This window comes from Balaenoptera musculus, chromosome 18 (genome assembly GCF_009873245.2).
Source record: "Balaenoptera musculus isolate JJ_BM4_2016_0621 chromosome 18, mBalMus1.pri.v3, whole genome shotgun sequence".
Taxonomy (NCBI): domain Eukaryota; kingdom Metazoa; phylum Chordata; class Mammalia; order Artiodactyla; family Balaenopteridae; genus Balaenoptera; species Balaenoptera musculus.
Genome location: NC_045802.1, coordinates 18781579 through 18800149, shown reverse-complemented (window position 1 = coordinate 18800149; position 18571 = coordinate 18781579). Strand labels below are relative to the sequence as shown.

General features: G+C 37.8%; 1 protein-coding gene across 6 annotated transcripts in view; it reads left to right on the top strand.

Moving 5' to 3' along the window:
* Positions 1 to 18571, top strand: part of FNDC3A (fibronectin type III domain containing 3A) — a 189972-nt gene that overhangs the window by 106474 nt on the left and 64927 nt on the right. For 5 of the 6 annotated variants that reach the window (XR_005017181.1, XM_036831425.1, XM_036831424.1 and 2 more), the window contains one exon: positions 16231 to 16307. Coding sequence is in view for 5 of the 6 variants with exons in the window: in XM_036831425.1 (XP_036687320.1) it covers positions 16231 to 16307 (77 nt within the window). In the remaining variant the exon portion in view is untranslated. Of the gene's footprint in view, positions 1 to 12104; positions 12222 to 16230; positions 16308 to 18571 lie in introns of those variants that run through there. The other variant, XM_036831427.1, reaches the window with a different exon arrangement.

The following is an 18571-nucleotide window of genomic DNA, read 5'->3' as shown; positions in this document are numbered from 1 at the left end:
AATAGCAGATGATCAAAATATATAAATCATGATAGAGAAAAATAAGACCTTACAGTTCAGTCTTCTCATGATGACAGTTGATGTGCAGTGGGCAAGTACGGAAATATTTTCAACTGTGAAATAGCATTTGGTTTCTACTATGGAAAATCTAGATTTAAAGATTACCCCTCAAAAAGAACTATGAAGACAACTGTCTCAGTAATTTTTATGTGTTCCAAATATTTCTTTCAGATGATTAACAGTTAAAAAAAACTAACCAACCTTAGGATGAGGGAGAACCCTTACCTTTCCTTCTTTTTTTTTCAAGCTCTCATAAGAAACACCACTAGTTGAGGAAACAACATGAAAGCAGGTGCCTGAGAGCATGGGAAAGGCATGTTTTCATGTTAGTCTGATTATGTCAGAACATCAGTGATAGAATGAAACACCTCCAGCTCTCATCTCCTTTCAGCTTTCCATTTCTCCTGGGAAGTGATAGTCGTTGAGGAGAACATAAGAAACTAGAAGGAAGGGTGATGCTTTAAGTGTAGAGACCCAGTTTCTTTTCAGAAGAACCTGCAACAGGATGTGAATGTTCTGTGGCAAGCCTCCAGGGATAGGTTATGTTCCTGTTACAGGAAAGGAAATCTCTAATTCCAGTGGGTACATGTAGTTCGAGGAGAAGATATTTTGAAACCTTATACATGGTTACTCATAATAAGCCATCTTTTCCAATATATCTGTAACCATAAAAAATTAATATTTTGATGCCAATAAAACTAAAAACAGTAAAAGCTCAAAGAAGAAGGTGACAGTGGGAAGAAGACTCTGAGGTAGCAGTGAATTGTGAGGCCACAGTGTAGTGCTCCAAGTCTAACTCTGAATGTTATTTGTCAAGCACAACATGTTATATAAAATGCTTCAAAAGATTTTGAAGGCATGTTCTTCAAAAGATTTGTCTATAAGAACCTGGCTACAGGGACTTCCCTGGTGGCGCAGTGGTTAAGAATCTGCCTGCCAGTGCGGGGGACATGGCTCTGAGCCCTGGTCCAGGAAGATCCCACGTGCCGCGGAGCAACTAAGCCAGTGCACCACGACTACTGAGCCCGCGTGCCACAGCCCGCGAGTCACAACTACTGAGCCCGCGTGCCACAACTACTGAAGCCCGCACGCCTAGAGTCTGTGCTCCACAACAAGAGAAGCCACCACAATGAGAAGCCCACGCACCACAACGAAGAGTAGCCCCCGCTCACCACCACTAGAGAAAGCCGGTGTGCAGCAACGAAGGCCCAACTCAGCCTAAATAGATAGATAGATAGATGGATAGATAGATAGATAGATAGATAGATAGGTAGGTAGGTAGATAGGTAGGTAGACAGATAGATAAATAGAGAGATAGATAGATAGATTAGATAGATAGATAGCCTGGCTACAGAGGCTATTTTCCAGATAACTCATGTGGCTGGTGGAGCCTTAAGACATGTTTTAATAGGTCCAGACCTTAAACCACAGAAGCTGTGAGGAAGCTTAAAGATAAATATAGAGTCTGTATGTGGGAAATCTATAATTAAAATTTAAAAGTTTAGCTATTATATAAAAAGGACCTAACACAACCCTTTTCAACATCAGCAGTACTGATTTAACGCAGTCTGTACATGTTGGATGACTGGTCTGCCCTGTCATGCAGGCACTTTTTTTTTAACTGCTGTGGGCTGAATGTTTGATCCTGACAGGATTTGCATCATTGATCCATATCACTGCCTGTATGATGTCAGTGTGTGGGTGTACAGTTACTGAGATGTAGTTAACTTCATGTGCTGCAGTAAATCCCAAGCACTGTTTCCTACTAGAATAACAAAGAATGATTCATCATTGTTCACATTAGACTGATACTAAAAATAGTAATGTTCACAACCTGCTGCATCCATGCACATTAATATCATAGCCTTTGTAGCTTTCTAAACAAGTACACTAAAAATAACTCTTGTTTAGAAGCAGGTGCTTGGTAAACACATCTCCTACTTTAAGTTTTCTATCAATATACAGTTTGATTTAGTGCTAGAGGTAGATTCTAACCATAATGTGATAGTCATTCTTCAACCTTTTTCTACTTCGTGTGCTTATCACTGATATACCTATATGCTTACAGATCTAATTATAAAAATTTTCAATTACCTGTACACAGATAAATGAAGTTACCCGTAATTCTGAATCATACTTAGGCCCCTGATTTAAAGTCTACTTTATCCAGCCTTAAAAATGAATAATAAATTTTCAAGGAAAAGATAGGCCCCTAAAGCAGTGAATAATAATTACCTTGATCTTTTCTCTTTCTTCTGTAACTTCCTGCCTCATTCTATTCCCAAATTATGATCACCAGCTCGTTAAATACCTAGACTCAAGGCCTGTGCTAATTGCCAGCCTCATGTGAATAAATGTTGCCAGGCATTTTGTAGCCTTAACAAATAAGCATCCCCTGTTAATAGGGTGACCTCATGTCCCATTTTGTCTAGGACAGTCCCAGTTTATGCCTGTCATCTTGGTATCTAACCGGTTTAACATTTGTTTCAGACGTTTCATTTTTTAACGGTATAATTAGTAGTTCCATTAAAATAAGCTCTAATGTATATGATCAGCCATCATTTTGTATTTCCAGCTTCTGCCATGATCTCATCTAAACAAGCAGTTTGTCCATCTCTTGTTTTTACTTTAACCTGTGATTAAACTTAAAGGCGACCGGAATAAACCATTTCTCTTTCCCTGACCCCTGGCAGAAGCAAGTCAAGGATAACAGTTAAAGTACTTAGCAGTAGAGCAAAGTACTTGTAGATAAAGGAGGGCTAAGGAGAGCTAACTCCTTGCAGTCTCTTGGTGGTGGTGGCTGAAGTATGTAACGCTAATGCCCCTGATGGCCACTTGGTGTCACCAGGCCACCACTTGGACAAGTGGGCGCATATAGGTTAGATGAATGACAAATAATATGTAGGAAATAAAATCTAAATATCTCTGCCTCAGAATATATAAAAAATAGTCTGAATAGTTTTGTCATTTATTATATAAACCTGTAACTATTTATTATTGGCAGTGCTTTTTTATTTTGCAGTAAACCCTTTCAGCAAAAATAAGCTAAAAAAAAAAAAACCCCTAAATTTGGTGAAACATTCAAAAGAATCATAAATAAAGAGAACTCAGTGAATTTTGTTTGTAAAAATATTTGAAGGTATTGTAGTACCAGTGAAAATATTTGGACTGAAATATTTACACAGTTCAATAAGAAAAAAAACAGAACTGAGAATAACCTCCACTTAGCAGAATTTGTTCCCAGCTTACCAAACATCGCCCTCAGAATCATAGTATTTTCTTAATATAAACATTATAGTCTTAAATATTATAGAAAAGAGTCAATTGAAGGTATCAATAGCTTCAAATTTATTAACCGTAAAATACAACAGTTACAGGCAGTTTTATGAAAAAATTAAAAATAAGACTACATTGAAAAAAGGAAAATTTTCAGTTAAATACCAGTGATATGGAATTAGAGACAGATATAGCTAACAAATTGATTAAGATACATAGATATGTACTAAGAATAATTGTTCTTCTTATACTACTCTTTAATATTCAGATGTTCAATTTAAAAAAACCTGTAAAATGCTCTTTAGTGTACTTGCATATGTGTTTTAATAAAGCATTTTATATTTTAATATTTTTAATATAACTCTTTTTCATGTTCCTCAGTAAAATAAAAGCAATTTGTCAATCAATAAAGAATAATTCCAAATTATATAATTTTAATGAGTTTTTAAGCTACCTCTTTCATTTTCAGAAGTGTCCTAGATTGGATGATGATAATATGATTACCCTACCTCTGCTCTGTTTTCTCCCTCTTCCATCACCAGAGCTAGTCAGCCTTGAGGACAAATTCTTACTTTTCTTACTACTGAGAGTTATTCCCATATTCTTGTTCATAGATTTGGGGAAGTTTCATCAGTCTAGGAAATGCAGAAATAAGGATAATGTAGTAGTCATTAAGCTAAATTTATTTAACTTAAAGACTTTTTTAAATTCTGAAGTTAAATCCCTTCTACTGTTTTGAGCACCTTAATGAAATTATGTGATAATATAGGATAGACTTCCTTCCTTCTGTCCTTCCTTTCCACCTTTTTTCCTTTTAATGTCATTACTTGGTCTCATAAAAAGTTGGTTACCTTAATGAGTCCCCAGAATTTGTTTTGAAATTTTATTGGCATATAAATACAAATACTTGGGAAATACTACATTAGAACACAGATGTCTGAATTGACCATACCCTGGCTAGTATCTAGGCTTCTAACCTCCGGCCACCTTCACACCCCAGTCAATTCAAACCGTATCTGGTCTTAGGATGATCCTCACATTTGCTTCCTATTGGCATGCATAATATAGAGTAAAACTTCTGTCAAGTTGATTGATACTTTAGTTTAATACAAGTAAAGAGGGAAACTTTAGAGAAAGAAAATGCTGTGGTGTGGCTCAACCTGCAAGGTGACTAAGGCTCCTGAAAGGCTAAAGAGGAAAAACATGGGCAAGCAAATAGACTTAATATAAACAAGGTTTGATCTGTGTCCAAGATAAAGTTATAGATTCCAATCCTTTGCTCCCCTTATCTTCCTGAGGTTATTTGCCTATACTGCTGTCAGCCACTCCCCTGTAATATACTCCCTCCCATAGAGCACTTGATTAGTTGCAGACTTCATTAACCTTTTCTTGGTCGCTTGACACTATGGACATGCATCAGTTATGGTCTAAGCTGCATGAGCTTATTAACACATGTTCTTTAGATGCTTTTTCAGAACCTGTACCTTAATACTGCCACAAGAATCAGCGTCACTGTCATCGTCAGAGTCAGTCTTTTGGAGGATTAGATATGTATTTGTAGAGGAGTAGAAGAGGGACATATTTCACATCCCCACTCTTTTTTTTTTAAATAAATTTATTTATTTATTTATTTTTAGGTGCGTTGGGTCTTTGTTGCTGTGCACGGGCTCTCTCTAGTTGTGGCGAGCAGGGGCTACTCTTCTTTGCGGTGTGCAGACTTCTCATTGCGGTGGCTTCTCTTGTTGTGGAGCACCAGCTCTAGGCATGCAGGCTCAGTAGTTGTGGCTCACGGGCTCTAGAGCGCAGGCTCAGTAGTTGTGGCACATGGGCTTATTTGCTCCGTGGCATGTGGAATCTTCCCGGACCAGGGCTCGAACCTTTGTCCCGTGCATTGGCAGGCGGATTCTTAACCACTGTGCCACCAGGGAAGTCCCCCCACTCTTTTAAATTTACATTTTATATGATTTGAAACCACTTTTTGCTAAGGTGAATGAGTCTGCCTCTTAAATTTTCTGACATGCAAATGACCCAGACTTACTATTACAGTCTAAGAGCAGCCTTAATAAACAACTAATCTTATTTATTGCCAGAAGGAATTTTATAAAATCATAGTCAACTCTTCCAGCTTCTCATTTGCTTCATAGATAATAATCCCTTTCTACAAGTCAGCTGATATAGCTGGCTTGCTATTTAGCTATTTAGCTATTCATTTTGCAACTAGTAGTAATTTTTGAGGATACATTGCTTAAAAGTTTTACATTTATTGATGCTTTACTAAATTTCATTTATGACCAAAGTCAGCATTACTTTATACCTGCTCTAGTTTTTTTCAAGCCAAATCACTGGGGCCATGCAGTTTGAGATGTACTTGATCTGCAGAAAATGAGGACTAGCTTGACAGTGTGGTCCTTGATATCTCAATCACATTTCAGCTCATACAAACCAGAAAGGTTTTATGGCCCAACTCTAGAAAGGGCATACATAATACCAGCCTCACTCCTTATTTATATTATTTTTTCTATCTTAATTTTCCCTATGTTAATTTTCCCTTTTCGTCAGTTTGTCATCTATTTTGTTTTGAGGTCTTTTTGTTTGGTTGGTCGGTTGGTTTTTTAGGGGTTTTTTTAGCTTTTGTTTATGATGCTGTGTTTGTCTCTTAAATTTCCTTAAATTATCTTTTGGAACAGGTTTGGTTATTAAGTAATTCACTGACTATTTTCCATATGATATCCCTCACTTAGTAGAAATTTTTAGGATTTTTCTTCTCAACAATTTCAGTGAGATACATTTAGGTACATTTTGCTTTGTTACCATTATATGTAACTAACAGATATTTGGGGTGTATTGTGTGGGATCTTCCATCCAAATGTTCATTGCTTTTCTGTTTGTGGTTTATCTTCAAGTGAATTTTAGTATTATTGTGCTGCAATTTTTCTCATTCATTTTATAATTTTTAATATTTGTTATATCCTAAACAACAGAAGCAGAGTAATGTCATGTTGAAAAGCATGGGTTACAGAGCTAGACCACCTAATTCTATTGCTGGCTTACTAGCTGTGAGACTTTGCAAGTTACTTAACCTCTTTGTATCTTAGTTTCCTCACCTATAATATGGAAATAATAGTCATACTACTTCACAGGGATATTATTCAGATTAGATGAGTTAATATCTGTAAAGCACTTAGACCAGTGCCTGGTACCCAATAAGTGCTTATAAACAGCATCACCCAAGTATAGTGCTACACTGACAAGCCTACCTGAAAATCAGTATTTCAGGAATGCTAATAGTTAATGCATTAAAATGTTATCAAGAAGTCCATACAATTGCTGACATGTCATGCTCCTAATTTAAGAGAGCCCTCTGCAAAATATTTGAGACAGTGTTGAGGGAATAAAAAGCAGGAGCATTTTAAGTTTGTTAAAATTGTCATATAATCAGGTAGAAAGGGAAAATGAATACTCATCACTGCATAATGTTTTCCTGTAATTGTGATATTCTCAGTGCATCCTCTCACTTTATTTCTATGGGAAAAGTGTTTGATGCACATTCTTGAATTAACAAGGTCTTTAGGAAATATAAAATACTTTTAACTTATATTTTTCTTATTATAACTGAAAGGTCCTTGAAAGTATGGACCCTGTCACTAATCCTGGGCAATAGAACTCTGTGGCAACTGTGGGGATAGTTGAGGATAGTAAGGGTATAGAGCTAAGTCTTGTTAAGAGGGTACTGACGACAGACCAATAAAGTAAAGACCCCAGTAGGAAATGGAGATCAGATCAAGAGTAGAAGTGGAGAGATAGCTTTGACCTAATGTGAAGGGACAGTGATTCTTCTGAAAATAGAAGAGGTGAGAAAAGTTTGTAAATAACATTTCAATAACATGAACAAAGAGTTCAGTTTCGGGGCTTCCCTGGTGGCGCAGTGGGAGAGTCTGCCTGCCGATGCAGGGGACACGGGTTCAAGCCCCGGTCTGGGAGGATCCCACATGCCGCGGAGCAACTAGGCCCGTGAGCCACAATTACTGAGCCTGCGCGTCTGGAGCCTGTGCTCCGCAACAAGAGAGGCCGCGATAATGAGAGGCCTGCGCACCGTGATGAAGAGTGGCCCCCACTTGCCGCAACTAGAGAAAGCCCTCACGCAGAAACGAAGACCCAACACAGCCATAAATAAATAAATAAATAAAAATTAAACTTTAAAAAAAAAAAAAAGTTCAGTTTCATGCTGAGATATGTAGTTGAGGTTGGGTTGAGGAAGGTCCTTAGAGAGTGGTGAAGATCTCTGATAATCACTGTAGAAAACAGGATATAGGTTCTTAACCAGGGATAACTTCCTGAAAGGATTCCTGAGCAATGCTGATGGCTGAGTTAAGGTTGGATATAACTAAATTTATAAACATGCCAGTCTGAGTACCATTTGATTTCTACAGTTCAGGTCTATGAGAAGATACTTATTTGATTGACTAAAATTGGGGATTTTTAGTGAAGGGGAAGTAAAAGGAAGATATGAATGGGAAAAAAGATCAGGCCATGAAGACAGTGGTGGATCAGGAGAAACGGGAGATCATTATGAGGAAGACCAAATGTTGTAGAAGAAAGAGAACTGGAGAGATGAAAGACAGATATAGTGGCCAGAGACTGAAACATGAAAGTTTAAGATTTCAAAGATGAAATAGTGGAATTCTAAGTGATAAGTTCCAAGATATGTCTTTGAACATGGGTTACTAAAAACAGAATGGAAGAGGAGAGTTCAGGAAAAGTTGAAGTTAGGTTTCCTTGGACATGAAAGTCATTGTGCTGATGGGCAAGAGCTGGGAAAAACACTGTGAACATGGTGCCAAAGTTCTCAAGAAATGAGGACTGAGCATGACAGCAGTGAGAAGGGGTAGAGGGTGGTATGTTCCTATGGCATGATCTCAAGTAAGAAGAAAGTTAAGCATCAAACAGGAAGGACAGTGGTAATGGAAGCAGCCTTGCGGGGTCTGGAGACTGCCGCAGGGGAGAATGGGAAGCCTCTGCTCCCAGTGGCTGCTGGAAAAACTGTCCTGGGGAAAACCAGGTTTCATTTAAAGAAAGCACATGAACAGGTGTGCTGTGAAAAGGTTGAGGATATAGGGGAATTTATACTAGAGAAAAGGTTCTAGTGAGCACAGTGGAAAGAATTGAGAAGGAGATCATCAGTTAAAGAGTCAACAAATGGAAACACAGCCGTGTGAGAACATGAGCCAAAATGAGGAAGTGGGCTGCCGGGGCTTGCTTTTTGTTTAGGGGCTGAAGATCAGAGGCATGATTGGATTTACTGGGAGCCTGAATCCAACATTTATGAGGAGATACTGTTGAGACCAGGAGACTCTTCGCTATTAAGTCATGCTCTTCAGGGTAGCCTTGCCTTTTAGTAGGAACTTAGAAGGTAACAATTTCCCTTCCCCACTGGTGAGAATGATCCTTTAGTGCACGGGGCCCCAGCCCCACCCCCACCCCCGCTGGGCCGCACAGCAGGAGGCGAGTGGCTGGCAAGAGCAGAGCTTCATCTGCCGCTCCCCATCACTCCCCATTGCTCACATTACCGCCTGAACCATCCCCCTCCCCTCCCCACCCTCCACCCTGTCCGAGGAAGAACTGTCTTCCACGAAACCAGTCCCTGGTGCCAAAAAGGTTGGGGACCGCTGCCTTAGTGTCTTATCTCCTCTGGAGTGTCTGGCATGTATTGGGTTGGCCAAAAGTTCATTCAGTTTTTTCCATAAGATGGCTCTAGTAGCACTTAGTTGTCTTTAATTTCATTCAAAACAATTTTGTTAGATTGTATGTGACAGCTGTCATATCAGCATGCATTTAAAAAAAGGCTTATCAAGGGACTTCCCTGGTGGAGCAGTGGTTAAGAATCTGCCTGCCAATGCAGGGGACACGGGTTCGAGCCTTGGTCCGGGAAGATCCCACATGTCGTGAAGCAACTAAGCCCGTGTGCCACAACTGCTGAGCCTGCGCTCTAGAGCCCACGAGCCACAACTACTGAGCCTGCATGCCACAACTACTGACGCCCACATGCCTAGAGCCTGTGCTCCGCAACAAGAGAAGCCACCGCAGTGAGCAGCCCGCGCACCACAACAGAGTAGCCCCCACTCACCACAACTAGAGAAAGCCCGCATGCAGCAACCAAGACCCAACGCAGCCACAAAAAAAGAAAAAAATAGCCTGTCAAAACTGGTGAACTTTTGTGTAGCCATTTTAATATTGAAGATGGAAGAAAAAAAGCAACGTTTTTGGTATATTATGCTTTATTATTTCAAGAGAGGTAAAAACGCAACTGCAACGCAAGAAAAAGATTTGTGCAGTGTATGGAGAAGGTGCTGTAACTGATCGAACGTGTCAAAAGTAGTCTGAGAAGTTTCGTGCTGGAGATTTCTCGCTGGACGATGCTCCATGGTCGGGTAGACCAGTTGAAGTTGATAGCGATCAAATCGAGACATTCATTGAGAACAGTCAGCATTGTACCACGCAGGAGATAGCTGACATACTCAAAATATCCAAATCAAGCGTTGAAAATCATTTGCACCAGCTTGGTTATGTTAATCGCCTTGATGTTTAGGTTCCACGTAAGTTAAGCAGAAAAAAACCTTCTTGACGATATTTCCGCATGCAATTCTCTACTTAAACGTAATGAAAACGTTCTGTTTTTAAAACAAATTGTTAATGGGCGATGAAAAGTGGACACAGTACAATAATGTGGAACGGAAGAGATCGTGGGGCAAGTGAAATGAACCACCACCAACCACACCAGAGGCCGGTCTTCATCCAAAGAAGGTGATGTTGTGTACGTGGTGGTATTGGAAGGGAGTCCTCTAGAGTTTCTTCCAGAAAATCAAACGATTAATTCCAAGAAGTACTGCTCCCAATTAGACCAACTGAAAGCAGCACTCGACGAAAAGCCTCCAGAATTAGTCAACAGAAAATGCATCATCTTCCATCAGGATAACGCAAGACCGCACGTTTCTTTGATGACCAGGCAAAAACTGTTACAGCTTGGCTGGGAAGTTCTGACTCATCCACCGTATTCACCAGACATTGCACCTTCGGATTTCCATTTATTTCGGTCTTTACAAAATTCTCTTAATGGAAAAAATTCCCTGGGAGACTGTAAAAGGCACCTGGAACAGTTCTTTGCTCAAAAAAATAAAAAGTTTTGGGAAGATGGAATTATGAAGTTGCCTGAAAATGGCAGAAGGTAGTGGAACAAAAGGGTGAATATGTTGTTCAATAAAGTTCATGGTGAAAATGAAAAATGTGTCTTTTATTTTTACTTAAAAACCGAAGGCACATTTTGGCCAACCCAGTATTTATTGAAACCTATTGCTCCAGGTTATCCCTTGCCAGTTCTTTTCCACCTTTTTGGAAGACTGAGTCTTTGAACATCGTTTACATATTTTTAAAATATTGCCTTATTGTTAGAGTATCCTGGCTTTGCCTCATTGTGTGCCCTCGGCAAGTTACTAAATTGCATTCTGCTTCAATTTCCTTAACCTATAAATGATGCCTACTTCAATTATTGTGAGGATTAAGTGAGTTAACACATGTAAAACACTGGATAGTGTCCTGTACATACTCTGCACTATAGCATTATTATTTTTTAAAACATATAGTGATCATACTTATAATAATAACTATCATTTATTGAGTACTGCCAATCAGTGTATTTGGTACTTTAAATTTATCTAATTTGATTCTCACAGCAGTGCTATGAGGTTGATTATTTAAACCTTTTTACAGAAGGAAACAGACTCACAGAAGAGCAGTAAATTGCCTTGCTAATAAATATTGAAGCTGTTATTAAAACTTACATCTTTTGATACCAAAATCCATTTTCTTTCCACTGTGCAACTTGTTACAAATCACAATCATTATCATTACCTGTATATGCGTATTAGCTGTTAATAAATTTCCTTAACTGCATAGCACCATAAAGTAATGAAAAGACCCCCAAAAGTTCTCACAGTCTTATTCCCCTCTTTTGTAACTGAACATCTGTAGTCTCTTTCCTGGTCTCCACACATGCTTGAATACAGTGCTCTAAGCCCCAGTCATGACCTGTCTTTTCAGATTTCTTGGATATGAGTGAGAATGCCATCCACCAAGTATCTGTATTAATGTCCGGGTTAAATCTTTAAAAACAATAACAACAACAAAAAAATCAGAAAAAAAGGAAGTAAAACCAGCAATAAAAGTGGTAGCCTTTATTAGCTTGAGAGGTTAAATGCCAGCCTGAAATAAAAACCCCATGTTAGAGGAACACGTTGATCAAGCCTGTGTTTTACAGACAATTTTTTTGTATACTGTGGGCATTCCTTACGGGTTGAGTATGGAGAGTGGGTCAAGTTACACAAGGACATTTCAGAGCGAATCTTGTAAATTAGTGTTACATGTATTCTAAAATTTATAAATGAAAAGCAGCCGGCTGGGTAATAAAACTTGAATTAGTAGATAGTGCTCATTATGTTATCAGAGGAAGGTAAGAACAAAGAGACTTGTTTTACATCAAATATCTATTTCTCCATGTATATTTTGATGAGCTTTTGAGTTTGTTCATAAGGGAGTCCGAAAATGGTCAAATCGAAGGCAGAATCAGTAGAAATCAATTAATCATTTACTGTATCCCAAACACTGCCGGCAGGAACGCTTGGTTGTTTTTTTCCCTCTTTCCGCGGGTCACTGCGGGTCACGTGATAGGCATCACGTGACTCGGTCAAAGGATCTTTTCCTCTCACAGCTTCGCAAAAAAAAAAAAAAAACAGAAAGCCGCCGCCGTTCTCCAATTAAAGCTGTTAACGTGTACTACGCTGTTTCCTTGTTGGATTTTCTTCTCTGCTGCTACTGTAAAAACAAAATGAGTGGTAAGATTTGCTGACTGATTTTAAACATTCTGCTTTTATTTTAAAATGTAGAAAGTATCGTATTAATCTAAAGTCATGCCATGTGTTTTTTCAATAGATGCCAGGTCTGTCGCTGTAAAAATATTTTAAATTGTGGCCATGTAGTTATAAAAAGATTAGACTTTACTTAGGGTTGAGCTGATTTTATATTCCACAGAGTATATTTTATATTCCAGAGCCTTTTCTTTACTAGGCTTTTCTTTTTACAACTAAAATCTGTAAATTGGCATCAGATTATTTGGAAGCCATTGTGAAAGCTTGCTTAAAAAGGGAATGTGTGGCACGTCAGCAGCCCGATGCATTTTAAGAATTTAAACCCAGACAAATTTATTGTTTTGTTTTTTTAAAAATGTGAATGTATACTAATAAAGAAAAAATTTAAAAGAGTTTAAATTATACTAGATGAAATATCATCTTTATTAAATCATTGATGCCACTTTTTAAGAAATTGAGGCTTCTCAAATTTCTTAAGATAATTGGTGAATAGAGTTGTTTACTCTTATGCACGATTTTGGAAAAGGAAATATGCCCTTAAAAATCAATAGCTGTGTGATTTGGGGTAGATTTTGCTCAAATTATATAGATTATTAAGGAGTTACTAGGTGTATCTACAGTTGTACAGATATAGCCACTCTCCTGCCAGATGTGCATTTAATGGTACAGTCAGTAACAGATGTAGCTCCTTCATTGGGACAAAATCTCCCTCACTGTCCTTAATCGGGGTTTAGTAGTTACTAAATTAAAAAGTATTGTTGGAACTAAGGAGGTAATCAAACTTTTGCATCATTAAGTATGCAGGATGTTAGAGTTTCGCTGCTATATACAGGAAGAGCAACAGAAGTGGTGCTGTAAATATTGTAGTTCTGAACATGAATACTTGTATTTATTATGTTTATACAGTGGGAGTTTTATGTGTTCAGTGTTGCATGTTACTTCACACCAGTATTTTAGATATTAAATAACGATATACATGAATTGTCTTTTTTTTTTTTAATCTAACCTTGTACCATTTCTGTCTCAGGGTAAGAAAATTCACTTGCTAAAGTGAAATGATTACTTCATAGGGATATGAGTTAATCATTATTCCTGGACTGCAGCTACTAATGGATTTACTGCTGGTCTATTTTAGATTGGGTTTGTTTTGTTCTCTTTTCAGTATCACACTTTAATATAATTAAAGAGTAAAGTAGAATTTTGTACTAAGTTATAAAAGATTTTAGCAGCTTTCAAAGTATAAAATGGTTTGAATTATAACTACTTAGTATTTATGTATTCATATTTTTAGTAAAAGAAGAGCAACCCAAAGCAGTTATGTAGTTTTACAACTTTAAATGTAATCAGTAATAACTTATTTTTTACCCTGAAGGCTAAAAATCAAACAAACAAAAACTTGTTCTGATGACTTGAAGTAGGAATTAAATTTGACCACATACGCGAAGAACCACAGTCTCTGGCATATATAGTAGAAGCTCAACAAAATAATTTCCTTTATTAAGATTACAGATGTGATTTTCAGTGAATTCTCTTTCTGGTTCTCAGCTAAATTTCACATGTTCTGAATAGTATCTAAGCCAGCTCTCAGGATTCAGAAAGTTTTATATAAATTAGCTAATAGAAGTAAACCAGGATTACTTTAAAACTGCTGTCATTTTCTCTTGAGTCCAGTGTATAGAAATTAAAAGGCGAATTTCGGATGAAGCCTTTCTTGCCTAGAGGTATAAAGCACCTCACAAGTTTTATTTAGTGAATTTATAGGTAATGTTGCTTAGATGTAGAAAAATTATGTTCTTCCTTCTGTCTTGATTTTCAAGGATATGATGATAAAGAAGGCCTTAATTTTCCTTAGAAGCATCAGAGCATAGTTCTTAAGGCTCAAATTATATCAGTTGCCAAATTGCATATTTTAGTGTTTACTAAATACGTAGTAGAGATATATCCTCAGAAATGAAACTCCTTGGTTTTGAATCCTAGTTCTACCACTTGGGCTGTATTAACCTTTCTGCTTCAATTCCTACATCTGGAAAATGGGAGTAATAATATTTACCTAATAGAATGATTATGAGGAGGAAAAAAGTACATAAAAGGCCTGGCACGTAGTAAGTTAGTATTAGCTATTTTAAGATAATATTCTGAACAACTTCATGTATTTGGTGGGCTTGTTTTGGATAGGAAAAGTATTGTTGCAAAGTTATTTTACAGTCATATATAGTATAATTTGGTAGTCTGCCCACATACACATCACTCCTTACTTCCTCTTAACCACCTGAGTCTTTTCCCTACTTTCTTCCTTCTACTACCTGCCTCTTCTTTCTTTCCTTTCCTCCTCCCATTCTTCCACCCCTTTCCTTCCCCTCCCCTTCACTCCCTCCCTTCCAGCCCTTTTCACTTTCCTCCTGTCTTCTCCCTTATCCTCCTATTACCTCTCCTCCTTTGCCGCCTCCTCCCTCCCCTCCTGCCTTTATCCTCTCCCCCTCCTCCCTCCCTTCTCCCTCTTCTCTCTTCACCCTTTCCTTACCACTGTTTGGTACTTACCCTCTTGCATCCTCCTTTTTCCTACATTCTCTTTTTTCTTTCCTTCCCCACCTCTCACCTTCCTTCCCCTACCTTCACCAGCCTTCACCACTACTTTGTTGTTTGGTCCTCACCCCTCCTCCTTCCGTAGAAAGAGCAGAGTGGCTGTAATCTGATTTGCTGTAACCTCCATGCTCTTCATTCTGTTTTTCTGAAATATGTATAATGATACCAGTGAAATTTGTTGCTTTTCTGTCCTGTGATTTAGCTTTTCCTCCTTGGTTTCTTTTATGACTGGGATCCATTATTTGTACTCTGCAGGTTGGAATCTACATATAAAAGGAACTCTTCCTTCATTACATTCTTCTTCAGACTCTTGGGTACCTTTATTTCCCTAGAAATGAGTAAAGCTCTCTGAGAAGGTTTCATTTCAATTTATTAAAAACTAGTGGGTGGGGGGACAGTGCAGTCTAAAGTTACAGGGGAAAAAAAGGATCTGAAGGTAAGATATTCTTTTTTAAAGTTATGTAAAGCAAGTAAGATTTTAGTTCCTAGAAAGAATAAAACATACCTTCCAACAGTGCCTGGTTAGAGAAGGGAAATGAGATAATATTTTTGAAAGTTGTTTGGAAAGGATATCACTATAAAAACGAAAGGAAATGTTAGAATAAGACAAGCTGAGTTTTTTTTAAAGAACTTTTCAGTGTAGGAAACAAAAAAATTTTCTTTGGGTACATATGCATGTATAGCATTTCTCCAACTTTGTTCTCAAGCCCCCACAGACATGACTTACACATTCACAAGAGGTTTTTAACCCTAACAAAGCAAATCCCAAATTTCTAACTATTCTTCCTCTTACTGCTTTTCCCTCTTGACTTTTTTTGATTTTTGCCTTTTGTATTTTTCATTGATTTTATATGCAAAGTTTAGTTTGATTTTCCTCTAGGTCAGCGTTTCTTAACTTGCACAATTATAAGGATCACCTTGGATATTTGTAAAGTAAATATGCTGGTTCAAGACCCCCATTTACTGTAAGCATACTAAACAGGAATCTCTAGGAGAACCTGGAAATCTGTGTGGTTTTTTTGGTTTTTTGGCCATGCCGCACACATGTGGGAACCTAGCTCCCTGATCAGGGATCAGACCCGCGCCCCTGCAGTGGAAGCGTGAGTCCTAACCACTGGACTGCCAGGGAAGTCCCTGTGTGTTTTAAAAAGCTCCCCAGGTGACTGTTATGGTCACTAGGCAAGTTTGAGAAACAACTATAGGTAAAGAGCAATCAGTGCACTTTATAAGTTAAACTTTTGTATTTTTTAACATCTAAATTTCTTTTCATAGTAATACAGTCACTATTAGTTTGAGTGTTTAGATGAAGAATTCAAAATGTAATTCAGATTGTTTTCAATTTTAGCTTGCTAAGTAATCCTGGATTAATACGTCATTTCTGTGACCCATTCAGGTCCTGCTCAGGTTCCAATGATGTCCCCAAATGGTTCTGTGCCTCCTATTTACGTGCCTCCTGGATATGCCCCACAGGTATGTTTTATATAATTTTTCTTTATATACCTATATAATAGTGATCGTTATGTTACTGTTTAATTCAGACAAAAAGTACCATTTAAGCGCTGAAGCTTACCCAGTACAGTATATCTTTGGTAAATCTATTTCAAATATTTTAGTACATTTAGTATATTTGTAAAGGAGGAAAAATTAAGTTAGCAGCACTCATCATTTGGCCTTGTCTTTGGGTGTTGAATTATAATACAGAATTAATTTTAGAGTTTTATCTCCTTGGGTATGTGAGTAATGTAAGTAATATCTAAAGATTTAAAGGTGCCTACACTAACTTTTTTAAATTAATCATTTGCTTAAAAGTAATCCAAGATGATACTTCCAATTTTATTCTTACAATCATTCACAGACACCCATAATAATTGTATGGCACATTGTGGTCAATAGAAGAGAATCTAGACCTATAGACCTGCAACCATAAGGGCTAAGGGGATCAATATCACCACACACCTGTAGCCCTTTCCTACATACCAGTTGGAAAGCTCTGACTTAAAGAAAAAAATGATAGCTAACTTATTTGCACAGGCAAACTTAATTAAACTGTAGTATCTGTAGGTGTTCAATATCTGCTACTGAGATTCTATGTAGTCGGCACTCATTGCTTCAGAACCTTCTTGGAAATAGCCAGTTTCTTATCCTAGCACTGAATTTATACTTGAAATTTTCTTCAGACCCTCTCTTACTTCCTCTCTGATTATGCCAGAATATTGGTGGGATATTGTGGTGGATTCACTGCTCACTCTGTGAAGCCTACCACTATATGAATGAGAGCAAAAGAGGACCATGATGCTGGGGAGAATGGAAGCATTCCATTAGAGAATTAGAGTCAAAAAGCTGGATCCATGTCATTTTTAAAACCCTCGCTAGCTGCGTGGCCTGGGACAAATCAATTTACTTGAGCCTCAGTGTCCTCACTGTAAGATGAGATGATAACATATTAGAAAGTGCTTCGTAAGCTTTTCAGAAGAGTAATCTGCTCACTTTCTACTTTTGTTTAGCACACTGACTCCTTAGCCTGCATTCTGCCTTTATTACCCTACTAAATCTACTCCCTGGTATATACCAAACCAAAGGCCTTTTTCCAGCCTGATCCTCTTTGAGCTCTAAACATTTGACCCTATTCATATGATTTATCCCAGATTATCTCAGATTTCCTTGAAGTAATGCTATCCTGATTCTTCCTACTTCTCTGGGTGTTCCTTCTCAGACCTTTCGCCACCTAAAGAGGATACCCAGTCTTTTCTCTGTAGCACATTTCAGTTTAACAAATGTGTTGAATGGTACCACATGTCAAGCTCTGTATTGGGTGCCAGTGACATAAAGATGATTAAGACAGATTCTTTGAAGGCAATTATAGCATATCCTCTTCTCTCAGCTAACAGTACCTTTTATTTTTACAGCAAATTTCTACCCCTCTCCTTTCACTCAATGATGACCTTCTAGACTTAGCTTTCCTTGAAGCTTTTCAGGTGCCTCTCCTTTGGGGTTCTCACGGCACATTATGTATATCCTTCTTTTAATGAATTTTTTTCACACTGTTTAGTTAATAAATTCTCTTTCCTGAGAAGATTATGAATTCGTACAGTTCCTGTATTCAACAGTGTTCAACAGATATGTATTGAGTGCTCATATATGTCAGGCGCTCTTTTAGGTGCTTGAATAAAAAGAGGCAAGGACCTCCATACTTCCGTAGTTTACATTCTTGTGGGAAAAAGGAAACGATAAGCATAATAAATGGATAAATTATATTATGTATTAGGTGGTGAGTAATAGAAAGAAAATAGAGCTAGTTACATTTTTAAATAGGGTGATCAGACTAGGCATCATTGGAAAGGTGCCTTTGAACCAGGTCTCGAAGGACAGTTGGGAGTTAGCAATGCATCTGTTCGTGGAAAGAGGATTCTGGGAACAGAAACAGCCAATGCAAATGGCCTAAGATGAGAGCATGCCTGAACAACAAGGAGGCCATCGTGGCTGAACTGAGTCCTTAAGGCAGAATAATAGTAAGCAATGAGGTCAGAGAGATAATGGGACTAGATCATATAGGATTCATATTCATTGTTATTTCCTCGATGCTGAGTACAACGCCTGTCATATATTAAGGGCTCAATAAATATTAGTAAATCAATCAAATAATCATCCAAGTTGAGGTTCTATATCTTTAGGCCAAGAGCTACTGAAATAATCTTCCTATATTACTTCTTTGATTTTTTTCACTTCTGTGCTTA